The sequence below is a fragment of the Ixodes scapularis genome, unplaced genomic scaffold, assembly GCF_016920785.2.
Source record: "Ixodes scapularis isolate PalLabHiFi unplaced genomic scaffold, ASM1692078v2 PGA_scaffold10__122_contigs__length_95168666, whole genome shotgun sequence".
NCBI lineage: Eukaryota > Metazoa > Arthropoda > Arachnida > Ixodida > Ixodidae > Ixodes > Ixodes scapularis.
In genome coordinates this window covers 60,397,573-60,422,227 of record NW_024609836.1, presented here as the reverse complement: position 1 = coordinate 60,422,227, position 24,655 = coordinate 60,397,573, and the positions used below count along the sequence as shown (strand labels likewise).

Sequence of the window (24,655 nt, the reverse complement as noted above, 5' to 3'; positions counted from 1 at the left end):
TGTTGTCGTATTTAGCTCGGTCTCGGCGGACGCCAGCGGCCCAGGTTTCGACGGCGAGTTTCCCAACCGAGTGTCTTAGTAACGTTGGCCTTGGGTGAGCAGCTTTGGCGGTATGGCAGCGCGAAGTGGCTCCCGTCCTGAACTGACCTTCACCCAGTTTGCTGTCGTTTGTGGCCAATGAAGTGTCATGTCGAATTAGTGTTTAATTCCCCAGCAAATGCAATGCGAGCCACCCCAACTGCCCACTTCATACAGCCTATCCAGAACATGCTTTAGTGGCGCCCTCTCGAGCCGTCGGCACGAAGTGCGGCAGCCGTGACCGCTCACTGAGCTCACTACCCCTCCTCTAGTTCACAGCCACTCAAGCAACCAAGGACATCATGAAGGAGGTTATTTTTTCTCGTTTTTGTAATTTTAATTTGCCTATAACCTTTAAAATAAAGCGAAATTCGAGAAAAGTTTCATCAAGCTACGTTCAGTGCGCTCAGGTTCGGTGCAAATTAAAAACCAGTAAAAAGTCCTTGCAGAGCCACTTAACTATTAGAAGGCAACTTCTAACAGACCGTGTGAGCGACAGGAGCAGATATGTGGCCGATGTGACTACGCCATTTTTTTTTCTCGGTCAACGTGAGCCGTGTGAGCGACCACATATAGCGCTGCGATTGGCCTTCCACGATTGGCCAAAAGCACATTATGACATACTTGGTAGGATATATTTTATTTTCATCAACGTAAGTAAAGGCAATGTCAGAAAGCGAAGTTCAAAGTTGTTGCGGCTGAGCATGCTGCGACTATTTCCATTGCGCTCTTTATAAGCCGCCGAACTTGTCATTTGGAACTGCTGGCGAGTAGCCAGGATTATAACACATAACATCACACCGAGGCAGATCTTGGTCACGTCAGATCGGAGCCACAAGATGGCACCTCCGAAACATATCGGCAATAAGCACGGCAGGGCATCCCTCTCGGTTGCCTAACCTCCAGCATGCGCTCATTGCCTTCTTCCGTGAACAGGCTCCACACTCGAATCGCATAAAACACCGAAGCTAGCTCTCGCTGGAGCCAGGACAGCTGAAAGGCCTCCCTGCCACTATCAACCCGACGGCGACTTTAGTGGCCAATTACAGTGCAAGTCAAAGGGATCGGTGGCTGTTTGAAGGGACGGCATAAATCAGTTTCCGAATGCATCAAGCCAAGATTTCGCACAGAGGTGGCCGAAGAATGTGCATCAAGGGTATAAAAATTTCACTGAACAAACTTATCAAAGTAAAATTTTGGAAATGAAAAAGAAGACATTTACAAATCTCTGCAATATGAAACTAGAGCGTAGTTCTTGAGTAGGGGAGGGTATGCTCCTCCTCCTCCTCCTCCTCTTCCCCTCCTACTTTCCTCTTGCTGCTGAATCTGTTCATGGGTGACATGACATGAGGTCATGGCGTCTTTTTTCCCTCTAAATTTAGCGGAGAAACTGAATTGGTGTCGAGGTCACGTGACATCCATTCCCCCGCTAAATTTAGTGGGGAAACTTAACCCACTAAAGTCAACGGAAAAATTTTTCCTCTAAATTTAGCGGGTAATTTTCATGCTAAATTTGGTGGAAACATTTCCCCGCTAAATTTAGCAGAAAAATTTTCTTGCTATATTTAGCAAGGAAATTTCCCCACATCCCATCATGCAACGCACGATTCCACCATCGCCGCTCAACCCAGAAACTAACACCCAAGAGCCGCGCTCTAAAAGTTGCAACCCCTTCCTACGGTGTCCGTGTGCTAACCAAAGGCATCTGATTATGGTATATCATGGCATGAAGCAGCCAGTGATCCCTTTGCTTTGCACTGTACTATGGTATGATCAAAGAAACCCAAGCTCAGGGAAAGCTGTTTCAGACAGCCACACATGCAGATGAAGACACATGATATTGACTTATTAAATACATATTCTTTATAAAGTACAAAACATGTCATTGTTTCAGTTTTTCTTAAAGGCTATTCTACAAGGTCCGTCGATATGTCCTAGCCAATGGCTTGGTCCTAGCACGACCCAGTAACATTCTTGTTGTTGAGGATCTCAATCCAGTAGCCGTCTGGATCCTGGATGAAGGCAATGTTCTTCATTTTGCCTGCAAAGATGTAAGCGAGGAAAGGGGCCAGCATTGGGATGCAGCATTCCAAACATTCCCCCAAAGGTCATCCTGGTGATAGCCCACACTGCCTGGTGTTAGGGGGAGAAAATTGGTTTAAGAAGGGCAGGAGGAATTATGTTTTTTTTTTTCTTTTTAGACTTAGGGTAGGTGGCACAAGCCACCGCTCGTTACAAAGGGTATAGCCATTAACATCAGAGCCGTACATGTAGAGAGTTTGGCCATTCGTTGGGAAGTATAGCAGACAAATGAGGAGGCGCTATTGGCCGAAAGCGGGCTGGGCGTGTTCCAGGGCGTCTTCAGAAATTCGAATGTGGCCCAGAAGCCGGAAATATTACCCTAGCGGTGGTCGCGAGAAACAAACCTGATAAGTGCATCGGAGTAACCCTCGGTGACTGAAAATATGGTAAACATGATGTTTCAATCACGCTCATCCAAAATGATGGTGGAAGAGTGCGACTAGCGGAGCGATCGACATAACCCTTACACCAATCGCCGAGAATCTGCCATCCGAGCGGTCACACTCTGCCCGAGCAAAACAGAGTTGAGCGGCGCATTCGTTTCTTACATCTTTCTGCATGATCATGATCGAAACACCACGTGCACCTTATTTTCAACCACAAAGAGTTACGTACTAAGCTTCACTTTTACGTGCTTATTAAAACGATATACAAACATATATCTTTGATCAGAAATGTTTCTCGCTACCACCAATAAGGGTTCTTTTCGGCTTCTGGTTGGTCAAGAGAGCATGTCAAGCCCTCTTTCCAAGGCCTGGCTCTGCCAGCACTCCCATTGACCAAACTCTTTCTAAACACGGCTATGATTAACATCCATCCATCCATCTATTTCCCAGAAGTCAAGGGCAGACCAGAGACGCACATACCGTCCTGAAGTCTCTTGACAAACTTGACTCCCAGGTCTTCGAATCTTTTGCAGGCCTCTTCAACATTTGGCACCATCACACCAATGTGTCCTGAAATACGCATTCAACTAATTCAGGCAGAAACAAGGCACCCTTACCAAGAAAGCTTTCAACAAGCGTTCTTGAACATACAATTGCTTCCAATATGACTCGGGGGAAGGGAAGCCATGAAAAATTTCCCAGCGAAACTTGTGACATATTGTAGCATGGATATGGGTGTACTGTCTACAACAATATGAAAGGCCCATCTGGCTAGGCAGTTTCAGGTGGCTGTGCTAGATGCACTTTTGCCAAGCCCACATTGCTTAGGGTGAGGAAATAAAAGAATGCTTGTGATATTTCCTCTCTAAAAATGAATCACATCCGGCCACAGCGCACTTAGCACTGCCACATTAAAAGGGGGCTTTCATGTTGTTGGAGACCGCACTGATTGAATGCATGCCTTAAAATAGCACTAAGGAGGGTTTTTTTATTTTTATTTTAATGGTGCAATTTTAATCTATACACCCTAAGTATCCTAGAAAACTCAATATTGAAGTGGTGCATGACCTTTTTCCCTGCCAAAACACGAGAAAACAGTATCGCATGCCTCTTTTTCTCAGATATATCTCAGAAAAGGGGCACATCACAATGTTTAGTTTGTGTCAATAGAAAAAAAGGCAATTCATTATCGAGTTTCCTAGAGGTCTAGGACGTGTAGATTGATTTGTCGCCATAAAAAAGACAAAATCAAAATCCAGTTTAGCGCCCCCTTAAAAGTTGCTAGTCTGTTGCTGTCATCAGACAAAGAACCATAAAAAATAACAGCAGAAATTTTTATTTCTTGAATATATACACTTAAAACCATACTTCTAAGAAATGGGGTATGCCATAGGAAAGTTTTCAAAACAAGAAGCCACAAAGTGACTCTTTGAATCCCATAACCATGCACTAAGAGCATGCTTTCACTCACCAAAGCCTCGCGGCTCCGAGTTCCCGTTGTGGTACTTAAACTCTGGATCATTTTCAGTGCCCCAGTTGCTAAAAATAAAATTGTTAAAAGACAGCACACATTAAGATTCTTTACTTACAGCCCCACTTATAACAGAGACCTCTCCACTTGAAAACCAAAATATCTAATGCGCAAAACGCAAGTAAATCTGAGCATATGTCCACGACACAAGAAGCGCCCGCCCACAACTTGCAAAAAGCAAAAGAGATACCAAGGCCCCATCCCAGACGTCTGAGCACAGCTAGCTAACCAAGAAGCTCTTTCTCGTCGGCCGCTTTTTCGAGCACGCCGGTGCAATGCAATCAAGCTCAACGCACAAGCGCCAGTGCTCAACGTCGAAGCTCGCCCCACCCTGTGACCCTTCCGCATTTTTTTTCACTCATACCGAAAAAGCACCCATCACCCCAGTTTTTCAATCTTATCTCCAACTTGTGGGTGGGCAATTGACCGGCGCGTAATGGCGTAATGCAGCCGACTCACTGTGTGAGCTCCAACGTGGCTTTACGGCCAAAGGTCCACTCCGTGCGCTTTGCTCGCTCCGCTGGTATGTCCTCTGCCTTCTCGAACCCCATGAAAAACAGAGAGAACTTCATCTCAGGGAAGTCCAGCTTCTGCAGCAACCTGCGCCAAGAAACAAATGCAATGAGCGTCTCACGAGGTCGCAAGGACGCCCTCTAACCTGCCGCCAAACCTTTCACTCCCAGAAATCCGGTGTATCTAGTTTCTCACAAAGCATTTCGGAGAGCCAACTGCCACAATCTAAGGATGAATGACGAAGCTGAAAATATGTTTATAGACCTAAAAAACACTGCGCAGCGAAGCTGGGCATAACGTAGGCATGGGCTCAGTATCGCGGCTAAGATTGCACATCAAATGTGTTTGTAAGGTGCTCTAGTGAAGTAGGATGTTGGCCATATTAAAATTTTCCAAATTTCCCGGCTCTGCAAGGTCTTCGGTGAAAATTCCGATATGATCCCGCACTAATTTAGGAAAACAAAATGTTGAAAGCCGTTAACAATGACAATAACACTGTGCAGCTACGAGCGGTGAAGTTTTGCAATATTCACTCTTCGACCACCCTACAGTATATACGTATTCTTTAGGTTATTTCTACAGGAGCTTATCACCTAAAAGCCAAATTCGGGTGTTGAGAGCAAGTGCACTAAACAAAGCGTGCCATCGCGCGAAGACGTTTCACCGTTTTCTACCCACTTCTGCAACATCACGACCAAAGCATTCCCTTTTTGTAGGCGCCCAGTAGAGGCTGCTGCAGTATAGTACTCTGTTCACCCCTAAGCTGACAGTGCAGTGGGAGTTGCGTGCCCAGTGGACCAATCAGCCGCCTCAGTTTCATCACCTGACCCTGCTCTCTGCAAGCAAATATGGGCAGGAGCATGATCGCGGGGCGAGAGATGCAATGTTGTCCAACAAGCTTGTAGCTTCCACCACAGCGTCAGCTTAGGGACAAACAAAGCATACCTGCTGCAGCACCAGCAGTATTGGTACTGCCGTTATTGCAGTAACACCTGTTTTACATGCAGAATCATTTTATAAGCAGCTGCGTGATGAAAGCATGTTTCGCTAGGACAAGCTCTACTTCAGAGTTGGGAGATTGTTACCTGCACGATATACCAAAGCAGTGCAAACAAAGGCAATGCAACTGAAGGCATTGCGTGGCCAAAGTAATATGTAATGTGCTGGAAAATGCCTTGACATATGCAGCAGGGGTGTTGAAACATGTTGCACAGCACTGGGGGGTTATGTTCGACAAACGTATCGTTTCTCCTAAAAAGAAACGGAAGCGACGATATCGCGTCTGATTGGCTAGAGCAGGGGTGGCCAGGCTGACCTGGATTAAGAGCCCGCATACAAAATCACGAAACAACCAAGAGTCGCGGGAGGGGGACTTTTGTTTAGAGCAAAAAATGACCGCATTTCCACGTGGTGAATAATGTTGATTGGGGCGAAGCTCTGGTGGTGCTGATACACTGAGCCGCAGCATGCCGAGCTTTTCGTTCGTTTTCATCCATGTCAGAAAGAGAATGTGTGGTATGGAACGTGGTTATATACGCATTTGAGCATTTGACCGCAGCGCCCTCTCGTCTATAAATGTTGAACCAGTGCATGCAAAGTTTAACGCGATTATATACGCATTTGACCGCAGCGCCCTCTCCTGTATAGACGTTGAGCGGCAACATGCAACGTTTCATCCATGACATCCCCAGCTCTTGAGTTACTACCACATCTCAGAGCCCCCTACTCGTCCCGCAATCGTGGCCGAGTGGTTAAGACGATGGACTCGAAATCTATTGGGGTCTCCCCGAACAGGTTCGAATCCTGTCGACTGTGCAAACATTTTTTTTCTTTTTTTTAAGAAGACAGATGGGATGGCAATCGATGTGAGCACGGACGCCGGGAGGCTAGACCTTAAGGAGCTTCGCCCCTAAGAAACGAAAATCTAACTACTTTCAACCTATCCGAGTCAAAAGCAGCCCAACTGTACGTAAGGTAGCGGTTGCACAAGACTACCGAACCGCAACCTGTTTTTTAATTTAAAATGCGTTTCACTTTTCTTTTTTTTTCTTTTTTTGAGGGGGGGGGGGGGGGGCGCGCAGGAGAGGAAGGGAGCCGCGAGCCATACTTAAACTCGCGAGCCTCTAGCCCAGGGGTGGCCAAGCTGCAAGCCGCAGTTTGGCCACCCCTGGGCTAGAGGCTCAAATGACGAAAGAAGGAACTTTCGTAATTTGAGCCTCTAACCAATCAGACAGGATATGTTCAGTTCCATCACTTTTGTTTCTTTTTAGGAGAAAAAAAAAACAACATTTGTCGAACATAGCCCCCCTGGTGACAATGCAGACCGGTGGTTGCAAATTCTAGAGTATGACATCGCATTATGCCCATTATCATTATTCTTATTATTATAGCAATGAAAATAGTGCTTCTTTTTTTAATTTAGTCTTTTGGCTCTGTGCTTTTTAGCAAATAATTTGTCAGCAACAGTGGTGTCAGGTACATAGTTCCAGAGGGAGCGATTTTTGGGACGTCGTAAGGGAATGGAACGTGGTTTAGTAACTGCCACGTGACCATGACATCAAGCAGAGTGCGTTCGTTTTTGCATCATTACATCTGCTAATTTTTGTCACGTGATGCAGTAAGAGTTACAATTTTGATTTTTTTAATTTAAAAGAGTTAGAAGAGCGACCTGGTAGAGTTACCGTCGTTGAAACCTCGCGCGACAAAACGAACGCCTTCATCTGCAGAGTTATCCAGAGCGAGAGTTCCGATTATGGCGTTCTATGGGCTACAGTGTCATGGTCGCGCTTGACCGACCAGCCCTCCAGGCTCTGAGCCAGTCAATCTTCGTCAAAGTGTGGCTTGTCGCGAGCGCAATGTCATGATGATGATTGGGGTTTTTTGGCGCAAGAGCAACTTTGGCCATATTGCGCCAAACAAAGGTTTTTCAAAGAGGCTCAAAGGTATAATCTATAAGAACTGGAAGCTACAGCTGGTGTAAAAGGCCAGTTTTATGGAGGAAATTTAAAACTCGATTGAATGGTACCAGTGGTTGATCGCCAAGCAGAAATAATGGGTGAAAGAGAGAGTGACCTCGAAAAAGTTCTGGAAAACATGATCGTCGCTCTTGGTATAAAGATATGCAATGCCACAGGATGTGCAAAACAGTCATAGCTTTCCCACAGTTGTTGCAAAGTTTAACGTCCTCAACACAGAGCAGGTGCAAATGAGTCAAACGTGTATGACCGATTTGTAAGCGGCACAGGAGAGCTTCAACCTGACGGTCTTTATGGAAGGAACTCTCCCCCACCCCCAGTTGGGGCTTGATAAAATGAAGCTTGTTCTCTTTTTCCATATCCCAATCCAACTGCCATGACTTCATAATTGATTTCTGGATGATTGGTTTGAGGTCTTGGTGTGGCAAGCCAAGAGGCAGTTTTGGACACTCTTTCACAGAGCCAGCAAGCAAGTCTGCTTTCTCATTGCCGGAAATACCCACGTGACTATACTCCGTTTCACCTTCAGTCCGAGCGCAGCGAGCGACGCTAGGAGCCATCCCAGCCAATCCAGCGTGGAGAGAGTGCTATGTGACCTTGAGCTCCCTGTGTCGCTCTGCCGAACCGGTAGGTCACGCGATTTTCTCCCGGCGCTGGATCGGCTGGGATAGCTCGTGGCGTCCACTGCGCTCGGACTGAAGGTGGAACGAAGTATAAGAACCCAACAGAATTTGAACAAGTGTCCTAGTTAAAGTGCTCGGTTTAACCGTACCCGAAGATATTGCACGAGAAGGTTCTTGCTGTCTGTTAAGGACGAAATGGCTAGAAGAACGCTCATGGAGTCGACAAACAGAATTGCTTTCATGATATTGTTCTCCAATAAGTACTCAACAGCCATTGAAATGGCATACAATTCAGCAGTAAAAATATTTGCAAGAGTATGGAGTTATCTAACTTTTTTGAAGGCAATGGAATAAACCGCACACCCCACGGAGGTTGATGTTTTTGATCCATCAGTGTAAAAGTGTGAGTAGTCCTTGTATTTCTGTTCCAGTTCGGCAAACTCCTGCTGAAGAATGAGTGAAGAAATAGCTTTTTTTCTGTACTTCGACAGTGACCAGTCACAAGAGATTGGCAGAAGGTCCCAAGGTGCAATTTTTTCATTGCTCTTCAGCAAAGCACCTTCGCTAACGGGAAGCTGGAGTGATGTTGCCATGCTTTGAACTCTGAAACTCAGAGGCCGAACAACACTCAGCTTGTTTTCAAAGAGTCGGAGGGATTTAGCAGGTTGGAGAGTGCAATGTCATCGCCCGCGAACAGAGCGCACCTGTGCTCACTGTGAAAGCTGCCCAACATTCATACTTTACCCACTGTGCAACACTGCCAGCGCAAGCACACATCGGCACTTTTTCGAATATTACTTTCAATTGTTCACAGAGGGCAACAGTTCTTTTTGCCTAGGCTGGTGCCCCAAATGAGCACTCCCCACAACACTAGCGGCTTTGATGAGGGCCGCTTCATTATAAGAGGGAAACAGCAAAAACCAGCGATCGCTTGTTCGTGCTAACAGTGTCGTGCTCTGTACCTTGCAGATGCAAAGCGACAAATGCATAAAAGGTTATGAACTTGATTGTACTCGCACATTCCACTGCTGGTCCTCGAGCTTGTTGTGCAAAGCTTCAGGAGGACATTTGCCATATTAAGTTCCAGTTCTTCCAGTTTCTCTTCGGAAGTGACATATCCTTGCCACATACCTTCGCATCTTTCCAGCTCCTTCAGATGCTTCTGAAGCACCTCTACTTGTACATCACTTGGAATGCGTGCCTGTACCATCCACTGCATTACCAAGAAAAGTTGTCGCCAAGCTTAGTCAGAGACACCCAAGTTTTGAGCAGGAGATCCGCGGTGGTGAGAAGAGTGAGAGGGAAAACTCGTAACGCCATCTCTGCATGACTTATAAAACTAAGCAAGCACATGTGGCGCCATCGCGTGTTGGGTTCAAAAAAAGTGGTTATAAGTCACAGTACAACGTTACTAGAACACTCAGTTGGGAAACTCGCTGTCGAAACGTGGGCCGCTGGCGTCCACCGAGACCGAGCTAAATACGACAACAGCGCCACTCTTTATCATTTGTCTGTACTGTGGTCACCTTGAGCTTTTAGAAAGCATGTTTTTGCGTAAAAACAAACGGAAAAGACTCCTTTTTTTATGAAATTTTTTTGGAGTTTAGTGCAAAATGAGGGGCGCGTGATGTTTTTATAATCTTTAGTTTGCAAGGTTTTGCGGAACAATTAATATTGTTTTTATACAACCATGCCTCAGCGGTCCTTTCAGGTAGCACGTCCCGACCTGATGCATTTTAACTTCAGTACTCATTCGCGGCGCGTCCGCTGGGGAGATGGGGGTTGGCTTGTCGTCGGGTTGCGGTCGCTCGTTCGTGTGAAGCGTCTCTAGTTTTGCACGCGCCCAGGGACCTCAATTTATTTGTGGTCCCCGGGGTTCGAAGCCTCCGCCATGTCGACGCCTACGAAGGCACAGTGTTTCTCTTTTAATGTTCCGGCGGACACTCCGGTAGATGCCATCATGGACAGCATTCAAGCCGTCGCCGGCGGGGATGGTCTGTCGTACCTGCAACACCACGGTGGAGCAAGGTTCATGGCAGCGGTCAGCACCATGGCCGCCGCACAACGACTTGTAGCGCAAGGTTTCTTGTCGCTGGGTAACGTGGAAGTCCCCCTGGAGCCAGTGGGAGCCCACGTTGTGTTTGTCTCGGTGTACCGCCTTCCCCCGTACGTGTCGGAGGAGGCACTGGTGCAAGTCCTCGCACAGTACGGCAAGGTGAAGGCGATCAACCACGTCACGTTTCGAGACCGCCCGGACGTCAGGACCGGCACCCGGGTGGTCAAGATGGAGATGTCGAAGCCGGTCCTCAACTTCGTCCACATCCAGGGACACCGGGTGATGGTGGACTACCGTGGTCTGCGACGCGTCTGCAGCCGGTGCGGGCTGGAAGGCCACATCGGACCCGCCTGCAAGACCCCACGTTGCGACAGATGTGGCGTTTTTGGGCATGCGACGGCAGGTTGCACGGCTCCTTGCCAGCGGTGCGGCCACGGCCACGCGACCACGGACTGCGTCCAGCGAAAGTCGTATGCCGCCGCCGCCAAGCAACCCAGGGAGGACCGTCCACGCACTTCGCAGCGAGTTGTCAACACCGTCTCCGACCCAGCCCCCCAGCTTTCCGGTGACGACTCGGACCCGTCCATCCGCCCGCGGACCCCACCACCTCCACCTGTTGTCTCGGATTCCGACGCTTTGTCGAACGCCGGAGTTTCCGACAGCCAAGCTTCGGGCGCTCCATCGAACGCGGCCGCCCCTACCGACGGCCAAACTTCGGACATTCCGTGGAACGCGGACGCCAACCCCGACAGCCAAGCGTCGCGCGTTTCATCGAACGCGGCCAGCAGCCAAGCCTCGCGCGTTCCATCGAACGTGGCCGCTAAACCCGACTGCCAAACCTCAGACGCTTCGTCGAATGCGGCCGCCATCCTCGAATCTCACAGCATTGATTCCGAAGATCTGAGCGACGATTCCGACCGCCTTTTCATCGCTGAGGAAGGCGACGTGACCCCAGGCCAGGGACATCCGCCACCCACGCCAGAGGTTTCGACGACAACGACGTCACGTGAGTCGTCCGCAGAGTCGGCGTCTCCCGACGCCGACATGCCGGACGACCGCTCCGATGCCAAACGCGTTTTCTCGCCTGCTAGCGGCGGCTCGGACGCGTCTCCCGCCTCGTCGGCTAAAAAGAAGCGGCTCGGCGCGGACAATTTTGACAACGCGGAATCGCTGGAATTCTAATCGACTGTCCGCCATGTTTTTCTTTTCCTTTTTTTTCATGGACCTACACATTCTGACGTTAAATGTGCAGGGTTTTCGGAATCCGAACAAGCAGCGCGAGGTGATACACTTTGCCCAGTCTAATCACTGCGATCTGCTCTTTTTGCAAGAAACTAATTTTTTTTCTGCCCGGGATGTGGCAGAATTTAAGGCCCGTTTTTCGATTCCTTGTTATTTTTCTCTCGCACCTTCTTGCGCGCATGGTGTTGGCGTTTTAATATTCCGCACTTCGTTTTTGCGAGGTGCTTTTTCACTGTGCGACCCGGACGGTCGCATCCTTGTGTACAGTTTTTTTATCGGTCATGCCAAGTTTCGGGCTATAAGCGTTTACGCTCCAGTTCGTGGCGGCCACACGCCGGCGAGGGATTTTTTTAGAAGCCTTCTGCAGTATGTGCCCGAGGACGGTTTTTTCTTCCTCTGCGGGGACTTCAACTGTGTAATAGACTCCTCTCGAGACGTTCGCGGGCCTGGTCGCGGGCGGAATACCTCTGACGCTCAGGAGCTAGGGCTTCTCGGGCTGCACGACCTGCGCGATGCCTGGGTCGAACTACACGGCGCTGCGTACGACCCCACGTGGTCGCGGGGCACGTCGTCGAGCCGGCTGGACCGCGTCTGTGTCCAGAAACATCTTGCATCGCGTCTCCTCAGCTGCGAGGTGCTTTCCTTTCCATCTGCTGCAGGCTATGTTTCAGATCATCGCCCGGTTTCAGCGGTTTTTGATGTGACGGGTTTTTTGTACCCACGCGGCGACACATGGCGCCTAGATATCTCGCTACTGCGGGACGAACCGTCCATCTCTAGCTTACGACAATCGATTCGGGCGTCACTGACGGCCGTTGCCTTGTCCCCCGCCCAGTGGGACGCGCTGAAGTCTGACTGCCGGTTTTTCGCGACGGCAGCTGGGAAGTCGCTTCGGCGCCGCACGACGGAGGCCCTCAATGAGGTTGTCCGTCGCATTCGCATTGTGCAGCGTGGTGTTGTGCGCACCTCCTTGATGTTTGAGTACCTCACGGTTCTTCGCGATCGCCATCAACGTCTGTTGAGCATGTCCTCTCGAAGTGCTGTGGCGCAGCGGCTGCGTGACCAGCCAGTGGAAGACCCGGAGGTGCTCCGGTGCCTCCGTGCCACACGCGCCGGTGGGGACGGGTACTCGTACGTTCCCAGTGTACATCTCGCGGACGGTAGCCTTTCAGAGGACCCCCGTGAAATTGGCACGGTGTTCCGAAATTTCTTTTCGTCCCTATTTTGCTCGAACCCCGCCGTAAACATCTCGAATTTCGCCGAGCGGGTTCGCCTTTTTTGCGGAGATCTCCCAGCCTGCCCTGATGATCTCGGCTCCTCTCTGTTCCGTCCTACAACACGCGAGGAACTCTTTGACGTCCTCCGGGCTATGAAAGTCGGGTCTGCCCCAGGCCCCGACGGCTTACCAGCCGAATTTTACGTCACTTTTTGGGATGTCCTCGCGAATCCCCTAGTCCAGCTTGTGAACGGCTTTCTGGAGACAGGCGAAGTTCCACCATCCTTCAGAAGAGGTCGCGTCATCCTCCTCCCAAAGGAGGGTGGCTCTTCGTCGGATCCTGCGGCTTGGCGACCTATCACTTTGTTAAACGCAGAATATAAGATAGTAGCGTCTCTACTCGTCTCGCGCCTCCGTACGGTCATGCCCCATGTGGTGAGCCCAGTTCAAACGTGTTCGGTGCCTGGGAGAAACATTTTTTCGTCCCTGTCACTCACACGAGACCTCTTTTCGTACGCGAATTTTACCCATCTGTCGGGGGCCTGTGTCTCCCTCGATCAAGCGAAAGCGTTTGATAGGGTTGAGCATAGTTATCTGTTCGAGGTCCTGAGAGCCTTTCGCTTCCCCGAGACTTTCATTTCGTTACTTCAGTCCCTATACAGCGGACTGACTGGCCATTTGCAAGTCAACGGGTGTCTTCTTCCGCCTTTTCCAGTAAGTAGGGGAGTACGACAGGGCTGCCCGTTGTCTCCCTTACTCTACGTTCTTAGTCTTGATCCGCTTCTCCGACGTCTTGCATCCTGCTCCCGGATTTGTGGCTTTCCGCTGCCCGGCCGGGACTCAGTCGTGGTTAGCGCCTACGCAGACGACGTCAGTTTGTTTGTCCACAACTCTGACAGTTTTGAGGCTGCTGGACAGCTGTTCTTGGAGTATGGCGCACTTTCTGGGGCTTGTTTAAACACTACCAAGAGCCAGGCTTTGGAGTTTGGAGGCTCCCCTCCCGCTCTACCTGCGGATATCCAGATTGTGAACGAGCTCCGAGTTCTCTACGTGTTTTTTGACTCTCGTGGAGTGGCACCCCGCACGTGGGAGGTTGTAGCATCCGCCGTTGAACGTCAGGTGGCTGTTGCAGGGACCTTTACGCTCTCCCTCCGCGACAGGGCTTACCTAGTAAGAGCTGTTTTTTGTGGGCAACTTTTCTATGTTGCCCACATTGCACTTCCTCCTTCTCGATTCGCTAGCCGCATCACCTCATGTCTCTTCCGGTTTTACTGGAGCAGGGGCACTGAGCTAGTGACAAGGTCGGTGCTCCGCCTTCCCACGTCACTGGGCGGAAGGGGCATGCCCTGCGTCAGCACGGTGTGCCGCCTGCTCTCCCTCCGCACTGTTCTAGGGGTGTTAGATGACACGGATCACCCGGCACGGTCCCTGGCTCTTTATTTTCAAGGGCCCTCGCGCCGAGTGCTTGTTCCTCGCGCTTTGGGCAACCTTTACCCGAGCGCAGAAGCAACGCCACCGTTTTACCAAGCGGTGGTGGCTTGCCAAGAAGAGTTGAGGCGGGCGTTACCAGACCTCGAAGTGCGCGAAGTGCCACCGGCCCGCGTCGTCGAAGAGCTCTGCGTGACCCGGATCACTCGTGAGCAGAGGGATCGGGCGAACGCCTTTCCGTGGACCTGGTTGGTTTCTCGCCGCCTTCCCGGACCTGTGCAGGATTTTGAGTGGCGTCGGGGCTGGGGTGTCCTTCCAACAAGACAACGACTCCACCGCTGGGGCATTGTTCCCGACCCTAAGTGCCCCAACTGTGGACAGGTAGAAACAAACACCCATGTTTTCTCTGATTGTCCCGTTGCGCGCTCATTTTGGCATTTGGTGCACCATGGCTTCCGGGGTATCGGCATCTGGAACTTTGTGTCAGGCGGTAGGTGCACCCGCGGGGGCTTCGCCCTGCTCCTGTTGGCAGTCGGCCAACTGGTCCTCTGGCAGAATCGTTGTGCGGCGGTTGGCCAGCAACGACGATCTCGTGCAATGTGGCCAGTCCTCTCCCGACTGCATGGTACACTGCTCCGTCACCTAGACTCCGAGCTCTTTTGGTTGGGCGAGGAAGAGTTCCTCAGGCGGTGGTCTTGCCGCTACGTCCGGCTGGTCGGTGGTCACATCCACTTGCTTTTTGCGCCTCTCGCACAGGTGTGAGAGGCGTGGGGTGGGGTGAAAGGGGGGGGGGGGGGGATATGACGTTAGCCAGCCGAACGCTACGCCTGGCTTACACTGACATTTCTTAGGTAAAGGAGAGAACCCTCCTCGTGTCTGCTGATGAGATGTAAACAGCGGCCATATTTGGTTCGCTAAGTTATGTTTTTTCGTTACCTCCGTCCCTGGATCTTTGTAGCGTACATGTTCCTATTGTATACCGGTGTGATTTACGTCTTGCAGTTTACAGTGTCAATAAACTTTTCTTTAAACCCTGTAACCTCTTCCGCTGTATCTGTTTCTGTGCCAAAATGGCCGATTAAAGCCAAAATAGAAGTAATGTGCAGTTCCTCGAGTGGCCACTGCAGGAGAAATGGCGGCGTTGTGTTCGCCATTAGCTCGGTTCTGGTGGACAGATTGGGGCCACTTTTTCAGAGCAGTCTCTGTGGCAGTTTTCCAACTGAGTGGTTCTAGTAATGTTGTCACAGTACTACAATCTTCGCTTATATTTTCACAGCAGTTGTTAAAAAGGGGAATGTTATGTACTTATACCTTTGAATAAAAAATAAGCTTTAGCATTATGAATTACGTCACAAGACACGTGACAGTTACTAAACCACGCCCATCCCCTTACGAAGTTCCAAAAATCGCTCCCAGTTCCAGACTACGGCCTCAGCATCATTTGTCTGACTCTGTGCATCGAGTTTAAGTTCAGAAGCCAGTGACAACACAATGCTTGAAATATTCTTACTTTCTTGCACGTTATCTGATAACCACGACATGCAGTTCGCAAAATAAATTCTGCCGGTGTCACGAATAACGGCACCCTCGTTTTATAATTTTATTATAAATTTTATTATAAAATTTTTATATAATTAAAAAAAAAAAAAAGGTATTACTAGTGCCGCTAAATAAGCTACGCTTCTAGATATTACTACGGATTAGTAATCTCGTACGAGACGGATAGCAAGAGGGGGAAGGATGCAAAGTCTATTACCTCATTCCAAGGATTCGTGTGTAGAAGTCGAGGGACACTTTTGGATCCTTGATCCTGAACATGGTCTGCTGGAAGATGAAGTCCTTGGTAGCGGCGTCGGGTTCGGAACAACATTTCGCCGCGGCTTCGTCGGTTAAACCTGCCATAACTAAAAGAGGACTTCCAACAGGGGTTTTACTGTTGTCAAAGCAAACTGTCAACTCGCAGCTCCACTCCGGCCACTCGAGAAAGTTGAAACCACTGTCCCACTGTGGTTGAAACTGGACAAAATCAACAAGTTGGATTCGCTGTTGAACACGAAGTCAACGAAGTCGACGAAGTGACGAAGTCAACGAAGTCACGAGGTGCCCGAAGCAGAAGCAGCAGAAGTGGCAGAAGCAGGCAACAAATTACGTCACAGGAGCAGGTAATCACGTTGGATTAAGTGTATAAACTTGTCTTAATTATTATTTTAGTTTTACATGGTATTTTAAGTATAATGTAAGCAGAGATTTTATTGTAGATTTCATTGAAATATTATGTTGCACTTTCTGCAGGATTACTATGTGCGGGACCACGACGTTCATGTTTCCGGTCTAAAAGCAAGGCAGCTTGCAACTTCCGGTTGAGCTCCGTTCCTTCTGCTCGGCATTTGTCGCGTGTTGCCGGCATACAACCGATCTTTTCATTTTAATCCTCACGAAAGAAGAACAAGAACAGCCCAGAAACGTAAAGATGGCATCCTTCGTGCCCGACTACAGCCCAATGGGTATGACGAATCCGGAATCCATGCGAATGCAAGTCGCCCAGATGCTCAAAGGCATTGACAGGTATGTAGCAAAGCTTCGCGCTAGGACTGACGGGACCGATTCCTGCAATTTCTCTTTTTAAGTTAAAGCAACGGATATTATTACCGCTCTCGAACGAAGCTAAGGCGAAAAAGGTTCTGTCGGCTGATCTGCACACAGATTGCAAACGAATCAAGTCCCAGCAGTGTCGGTGCGCCTTGTAGCTAATCGGTACTGCGAATGCTCATAGGTCCACCAGTTGGAGTTCCTATTTCTCGCTGCTAGCGTGGAATTACGACTTCAGTGGTGCGAAACGAGCGCAATGGAAGTCACTCCAAACGGTGCAAATACAGCTAGATGGCGAAATGGCTGACCAAGTTGCCCCCCTGCCCGAATTCACCCATTTGGCTTGCACCTTTCTTGTAACAACGGTAGACGTCGAAAACTACAAGCGGTGACCTCACGATCGTACAGACTTCACAAAGCATCCGGTTTCTGTATCGGTGCCGAGAAGCAAATCGTCCCCTAGTGGATTTTCTTTGAAGCTCCGAAATGAGGACACCTCTTCCACACTTGCCAGCAGACAAGCGGAATTCAGTGTCCCAAGCGCAGTTTTTGTCCCTTAGTACCTGTTTCTAAACTGCACTCCGTTTCCACCTGCGGTGGACGGCTGCTGACGCTACGTGCCACCCCAGCCAATGAGACGATGTGAACACGTCACATGACTTCATGGCCCTCGCGAAGGGCGCGTGACACTCACATGGCTTGGGATAAGCTTGGATGCCTCGCAGCGTCTTCTGCGGTCTATCGCAACGTCAAACAGAGTATAGCCACCCTGCAACTACAAGCCATTGCTGTCTAACCACAAGGCATCGGCTCAACGAATATTTCATCTCTCTCAGGTACAACCCCGAGAACCTGATCAAGCTCGAGAACTACGTCCAGATCCAAGCGACGGAAAACATGTACGACCTGGAGGCCAACCTAGCCGTGCTCAAACTGTAAGCGTCCCACAAAACCTTTAACTAGTAAGGTGTTGCTCGAGAGGAATAGAAGACTCGACATGGCTCTTGCATTTGCGGTCTCAGGTATCAGTTCAACCCGTCCAACTTCAAGCACGACGTTGTCGCCACAATTCTGCTGAAGGCTCTCACGAACCTGCCGCACACAGACTTTGTGCTGTGCAAGTGTCTCATCGACCAGGACAGGGTATGCACCACTTTTCAGCATTCATTTCATCCTGAACTGGGACTGAGTCACACATGTAAAGGTCTGAGACCCTTGTGTGTTTCTCACACTAACATGTAAAACAAAACATGTAGAAGTATGGTACACAAAGCACAGTGATACCTGAAAAACTAGTTGCTTGGGCAAGTGTTCGTAGATTAGAGCATTCATAAATCGAGGGTGAGGTATTGAAGAGGGCACCAGTTCTTTTCTGAACTGTTCTTTTGGGCACACTTTGGTGAAGAGAACTGCCGTAACTCCTGACTTTAGTCAGCAGTTATTCTTCTACCTATAACAGGCATTAACACCTCACCTTGAGCATTGCTGCAACAGCTTGCTAGGGTGCCACAGGAATGCACCTTGTTTTTACAGCGGAGCTGTTAAGGGCTAGGTTCTCCAGGATTGTGTCCGTGTATGTCGACACAAACCTACCTGGACAGCTATTGCCATCTATAAGTGACGGCGGCAAGCACACAACCAGTATGGTTTCTGCCGTCGCTCGTAGATGGTGGCAACCTTTCCAGCTATAATAGAAAAATGGATAGTTGGGCGCGCTGGTGGGAATTCATCATAGGAAACAGCGCGAAAAACAGATGACGACGAAGAAGAAGCACACAGTCTATTGAGTACAGCTCCGCTAGTCTTCCTTCTTCACGAGAGTGGAAAGGCTGAACGACTTTAGGCTGAAAGGTTCGTTCCAGCAGTGTAAAGAGGTGAATGCCTGTAATGGCATTCTTTTGTTGATGGGCTCACGTTTCAGTTTAAAAGTTTTTTTGGGGAAGGACAAGGGGCACTTTTATTTGTACGCTAACCTTGTTTTTATTAGTATGAGGTTTGGATTTTCAAGATAGAAATATTTGTTGTTTTTCCTTCCGAAAATTGCTCATACTTTGTGAACGAAGAAGTCTTCAGTTAAAATATTTGCTTTCTTTGGGAGTTTATTTTGATATGGAAAGTTCATAATTCAAGGTCTCGCTGTTGCATTATTCTCTCAAGCTAGGTGGCTCTTATATTACGTCCTAATCACAGGAAAAGGGTTCCTAAGGATACTGCATTTTAATGAAAAGCACACATACCTTCCACAATTACGGCTTCCCTAAAAAGTGCTTTGTCTCACCCCGAATCCACTTGAGGTCAAAACCGAAAGCGGACCAAGAAGCATCGCTCATACCTCATTATCAGTACACTCATTTAGTTTACTTGTTCATTTCAATATAAATGAACACATAAATATGTTCATCTAATTATAAATCGGACGGATGTGAAGGAGGGTTGACTAGCCACGCATGCTAAATGGCTGCGTCCCAAATGTTTAGCTTTCAGATCCTAACATCACGCTGGCCCTGAAGTTGCACTACCTCTTGGAGATGTGTGAGTTTCAGCAATTCTGGGTGAGTTGCATTCACTTCCCTTTGGTTATTTCGGTTAGCTGCGTCGTCTTGCCTCAATGTGTTGCTCTTCATTTGACGAGAGGCGTTGGTTCGAGCTCGCACGTAGAGTGCGACTGGACATTTTTACACAGCTGTGAATTTCTGTAATATGTTTTTATAGATTGCTAGACATAGTGAAGTAATTGTGTTGTGTGTACAGGTTTAGGCAGTGGGAACTTTGTCGACCCCAATGGACGTGTGGTGTCTCAGCTTTAGATGAGAAATTTAGCCTGTGGGATACCACTGCTGGCCCGGAGTCTTTAATGTGCGTTAAATAGTAAGGAGTTTTAGCATAAAATACACAATTTTAGCATGCGCTGGCGCTAAATTCAGCGCTTGTGTTAGCGCACACCTAGCGAGAGAGTTCTAAAACAGCATTTCTCCACTGCGATGCAAAAGCTCGAGCGTCTTGGGCCTCCAGTGCCACCAAGGTGCAGCGACAATTTTTATTTCATCCCCGGCTGTGTCGCTGCGTCTCAAGCAGCCGGCAATCGTTGCTCACCTTGCTCAGTCCTCCAAACCGTTTGTGACGTGCACCTTTCGTAGGAGTGCAGTGTCATAATGTATTGAAAATTGCAGTCGCAAAGATGCCATTGACGTCGTGCCCACGGCGACCTTTAAGGCAACTGTAGCTGCTGTCCTGGGAACCACCGTTTTCTAACTGTGCTCGTCTTGGCTTGAGCCAACTTCTTGGGCATCACGAATCCACCATGGAGGAGCACCGAGACTCCTTGCTTATGCACGCAAAGCGCAAAACGCGGTCAGCGTTTGGCGCATGCGCAGTGGTGGCAGCGCTCTTCTTTGCGTGTGCAAAGCCTTTGCATATGCCATTCTAAAACCCCCTAGTAATAGATGATCGCACTCTGGTGCGATGCTTTAAGCAGAGTAGGAAATGGCTTGGTTCAGCGAGGCAGAGTATGGGAATCTGTGTGCATCCAAAAGTTGCCTGTAGAATGTGATTGTGGCAAAGGCTGATGACAATGTAGGTGCCATACAACTGAGGTTTCCTTCGTATGCTAAAATATCCAGGTCCCATTTACTTGAACCACGCTTAATTTTAACGGCATGTTAACCTCACTTTTCAGATAAGAATAAAATGGCTTCCTCCTTATGGAGTGCAGCTCTCATCCTGTAGACTGGTAACAACTGTTAAAATTAATTTGCTCTACTGAACGGTAGCTTCCGGTTAGCTCAGTTGGTAGCGCTCTTCACTTGCTTGGAAACGTTCCCGCGATTGAATTCCGGACTAGGCGGATTTTTCCGGCAGCCACCAGTCTTCTAGAGGATGCAAGTAGCACTCCATTTCAGGTGGAAGTCAATTTATTCCTGTGTAACTCCTCTCTACCTTGGGGACTTCCCCTAAAATTATTGTTTCAAACTTTTTAGACAAGTGGAATTCCTAGGTGACGTGAGTGACTGTATTTGCTCTATCTCATGCGAGTTGAAACGGGGTGGGACCAGTGTGCAAATAGCCCCCAACCACTTCCAGTTTTAAATCAGACAGCGGGTTTTGCAATATTCGCAAAATCAAATTTACACGATATCTCCTGGAAACGGCCACTTATAGCACTGTCGGCCTTAATTTCCTCCTAAGATAAAAGAATGACGAGTAAAAAATGTTGAAATACATTATACGTGAACCGGAAGTGTCCCAGGCCAACACAATAGATGGCGCCACTGAGCTTGTTGCCAAACGAAAAAGGGGTGAATAGGGACGACTGAAAGAGAGGGGGGAGAAGTTTCTGCAGGACACCTCATTTGACGGAACTGCTGTTACTGAAAAGCTCGTTGCTTATCAACAATAAATAATCAAGGACATTTTTCCGTTGCCATGTTCTTGGGGGTCACGTGTTCGGCTTTAACGAATCACAAGGCTAAGGAAGAACATGCACTGCATTCCAGAGTGAGGAAACACATCTGGAGGAATATATTGCACTTCTTGAAGGCTCTATAGTCTGTTTCACCCTACGTCCAAGCACAGTAGATGCCATGAGTCATCGGAGCCAGTCAAAGGCCGCATGGGCATCCGTGACTCTGGAGAGGGGGTGCAGCGACACACGGAGACATTATCATGTGCTACGATCATAGAGCGGGATTGGTTAGGATGACTTGTAGTGTTTGCTGCGGCCGGACGTATGGTGAAACATAGTACAGTTTTGTCTCTATGGTCCCAACTTGTATGCCAGTTCAGTATGCCTTGATGGTGCATTTCATCTGGATTTGCAACCCTCCAATGGTCCAATCCATACAGTGGGCTAGCGCACACCAGCATGTGGGGGAAAAGCTCGCACTACAGAACCCTGGGCTCAATCCCCACCCCTGCCCGTTTTGATCCGGATGAGCATCGTACCGGCGTGCAGTCATGTACCACTACTGTGTGGTGCACATTAAAGATCCCAGGCTAGCGGTTGTACTGCACTGGCTGAATTGCTCATCTACAGCGTGTGACTCATCGCAACTTTGAATTGGCTGACCAACGACACGCTGTCTGAGGATCCACCCAACTCCCAATTATTATATGTGCTGGTGGTCATTCCTAGTTGCCCTGGCCGATAAAAACAAATTCGGCGTCGCTAATTGTACGCTACCACAATGGCCAATGACGTGAAATCAACGCATGCCACGTTAGCGCCATATGAGAATCTGAGATGTCCTCGGTCCTGTCCCTAATATGCCATCCGTTTGCAGCAAGCCATCACGAAGCAGGCGTTTCTGCAGACCATCAAGGGCTTCAAGGATTCCATCCGGAAATGTAAGTGAAACGCTGTTCTTCCACACTAGGAAGTAATGCTTCCTGCGACGGACGCACGTTTGCAAGTGACCACACTTCAAAAGCTAGTCTGGCCACCATGGGTGGGAAAACATTCTATGCACACGCCAATTTGTGCGTCACTACCACCAGCAGTCCTTGGCATGGCTTTGAAGATTGGGCGGTGCTCGTGCCCCATTGCCAAAATGACAGCATCGAAGTGCCATATCTTCAAACATTTGTACTGCCAATGGAAATGCCCTGTAGTTCCACTTGGACACACCTTCAGAGATGGGCTACCGAGGTACAGTGCTGAAGTGCGGCGGGTTTCAATTATCCCGTGTGTTCTTGGTGATCAAACTTACCTTAGGGTGGACCCGAGTGAGCACTTTATTGCTTGAAAATTGATTTTATCATGCCTTTGAAGTGCAACTTCTTCAGTTTTATGTTTGCAAACATAAGTTTATGCTGTCAGCCGTAGACTGAATCAGGTCTCTCCTACCTCTGTAGAAGATCCACATACAAATGTTTTGTTTTGTTTACTGTTTTATGGTGACAACATTTGCTGTTGGAGAATGGAAGTTTGTTAGCTTGGCTGTGTTTACATTGTATACTGGTGCATTTTCTGGTTTCAGTCGTCTGCTATGTGGTGAGCATGACCTACCAGAACATTGACAAGGTCCTGCTCTGCAACTTCCTTGACATCTACAGTGAGTGCCATTTGTTCCTTTCTCCTTGCAGACTTGCTTCGTACATGATGCCTTGATTGGCAGTTGATTGATTCACTTGTCCAATTGCTTGACTTGGGTTAAGGTGGCTGTTCGCTGTCTCGCATGGATGTAATTAGTCTGGATCGTGTTCCCTCAAAACCCTTCATTTCAACGGAGGGCCAGGTCTGTAAAGTTGAAACATTGAAGTGTGCTGAAAGTGGCAGAACCCACTGGCCCCAGACATCTAACACTGTGTGCCATATTTCTTCACGCATAGGCTGCACTCATTTTGTGGATTTGACCGACGCATCATTTGTTTTCCGACAGCCTTAGCAGTTTTTCTTTTAAAGACCTTTGCTTTTCATTACTTCTGCAAGAAGCCTCTTCCTTTTATAAAAATTGTCAGAACATCTCAAGGCGTGGGTATCACTCTTTTTAACCTTCGCGCAAAGTGGCATTGCCTGCCGAGACCCTTTTACTTCGCTTGTCCGCTAAACTTGGAACTACTACGGACACAGGTCCGGACCTGCAGAAGTGGATCGCCCAGTACAATTGGAAGGACCTCGGCAATGGGTCAGTCTTCATCGCCAACCAGGAGGAGATCGTGAAGACCAAGAACATCACCGAGAAGATTGACTTTGAGAGTGAGTCCCCTTTGCCGCAGTTCCGAACTTTTGCCCCGCCTGTGTCTCGTGGTGAGATTTCTTGGTAAATGCCGGGTAGAATCGAAGGGCTGTAATCGGTGATAAGATAAAAGCGGCACGAACGTCCTTCGGCGGTCCCGCCTTCGGTGCAAGCTTCGAACATGCACGCATGGCCAAAGCACAAGAGAAGGCAACAAGTGCATGCTGGAGGTTAGGCATCGGAAAGGGAACCTTGTACGCTCAGTGGACCGTGACGGCGGTCGTCTGCCTTCTGTAACCGAGTTTAGGTTTTTGTTTCTTCTCGTCATTGGTCGATTTGTTAGCTACAAATGTACTTACGGTTGATAAGTTTGCCTTCCTGGGTAGTTCCCGCCCTTAAACATGTGTACCGATAAACACCAATTGTTTGTTGTTTTTGCTTTTGTTGGACTCTAAAAAGTTTTATTGAAGGATGCAGAATCTGGGGGGAAACTAAACCCTGAAAAAACAACCCTGAATCAGAAGAAAAATGATTCCCGCAAATGGAGAACTGTACCTACAGCACACATGTTCGAAGTAGGTTTGTTTTTTAATTATTATTATTTGTATTTTGCAGGTGTGGAAGCAATCATGGCCAGCTGTAGGTAAAAGAAGAAAATAAAGCACGGCGGTTGAAGACACTTCACTTCTTCGATGACATGGCGTTTTGCCCAGCGGAAACACTCAAGAAAGTGGCTGAGAAAAAGATGTGACAGTCCATTTCTCTTTTTATTCATTTTCAGTTTGTCGTCGACAATACGCATAGAATTTCGCAGTAGTTCAAGAAGTAGAAACTGCTGCTTCGTGCAGTAGCTTTAAATGAAAGTGCAAGTACAACTTAGCTTTAAACGAAAGTGCAAAGTACAATCTGTCGGTTCAAATTTCCTCTATTTCGTTTCTCCGGGACATTCCGGCCACAAGGCATAGCTTGGGAATCTCGTAACACAAACTACAATAACCAGGCTAATGAACTCTCAAAAATGGCAAATTTGTCTCTCCTCGGTATTGAAATCTGCTTCTTAACAAGTGTTATAGTAGACTTTCAAAAGGGAATGCCTCTTTGTGGCAGTTTAAAGCAACTCGGAAATCGACATCATAAGTGGCACTATTGTAACTGTGTAGCTGTAAGTGCTGCAGCAGTGTCAGTTTACTTTTAAGACTCAAATGTTTTTAGCATTTGACATTTAACTGCCACTTCATGGGCTGGCAGTACCTAATAATATA

General features: G+C 48.4%; 2 protein-coding genes and 1 non-coding gene across 3 annotated transcripts; 2 read left to right on the top strand and 1 right to left on the bottom strand.

Moving 5' to 3' along the window:
• Nucleotides 1–1,918: 1,918 nt before the first annotated feature.
• Nucleotides 1,919–16,241, bottom strand: LOC8036177 (lactoylglutathione lyase). The gene is made up of 5 exons (XM_029975325.3): nt 15,887–16,241; nt 4,537–4,677; nt 4,018–4,085; nt 3,027–3,116; nt 1,919–2,119 (listed from the first exon to the last, which is right to left on the bottom strand). Exons 1-5 carry the CDS (start codon nt 16,030–16,032, stop codon nt 2,031–2,033), a joined length of 534 nt encoding a protein of 177 aa, XP_029831185.1. The 5' UTR covers nt 16,033–16,241; the 3' UTR covers nt 1,919–2,030.
• Nucleotides 6,324–6,407, top strand: Trnas-cga. The gene has a single exon. It is a non-coding gene; the product is annotated as a tRNA-Ser (tRNA).
• Nucleotides 16,242–16,451: 210 nt separating the features above from the next.
• Nucleotides 16,452–24,042, top strand: LOC8036188 (eukaryotic translation initiation factor 3 subunit K). Its single transcript, XM_029975324.4, has 8 exons — nt 16,452–16,695; nt 17,556–17,654; nt 17,742–17,862; nt 19,197–19,271; nt 21,999–22,062; nt 22,695–22,769; nt 23,288–23,413; nt 24,009–24,042. Exons 1-8 carry the CDS (start codon nt 16,601–16,603, stop codon nt 24,038–24,040), a joined length of 687 nt encoding a protein of 228 aa, XP_029831184.1. The 5' UTR covers nt 16,452–16,600; the 3' UTR covers nt 24,041–24,042.
• The last annotated feature ends 613 nt before the right edge of the window (nt 24,043–24,655 follow it).

What these genes read in the sequence shown, in the direction of transcription:
- LOC8036177 (XM_029975325.3), bottom strand. Translation starts at nt 16,032, where the DNA reads ATGGCAGGTTTAACCGACGAAGCCGCGGCGAAATGTTGTTCCGAACCC. An exon ending in ACACGAATCCTTGGAATGAG is followed by an intron (nt 4,678 to 15,886) that starts GTAATAGACTTT and finishes TTCTTGGCGCAG; the next exon opens with GTTGCTGCAGAAGCTGGACT. An exon ending in TGTCAAGAGACTTCAGGACG is followed by an intron (nt 2,120 to 3,026) that starts GTATGTGCGTCT and finishes ACATCTTTGCAG; the next exon opens with GCAAAATGAAGAACATTGCC.
- LOC8036188 (XM_029975324.4), top strand. Translation starts at nt 16,601, where the DNA reads ATGGCATCCTTCGTGCCCGACTACAGCCCAATGGGTATGACGAATCCG. An exon ending in GTGAGTTTCAGCAATTCTGG is followed by an intron (nt 19,272 to 21,998) that starts GTGAGTTGCATT and finishes ATCCGTTTGCAG; the next exon opens with CAAGCCATCACGAAGCAGGC. An exon ending in CAACTTCCTTGACATCTACA is followed by an intron (nt 22,770 to 23,287) that starts GTGAGTGCCATT and finishes CTACGGACACAG; the next exon opens with GTCCGGACCTGCAGAAGTGG.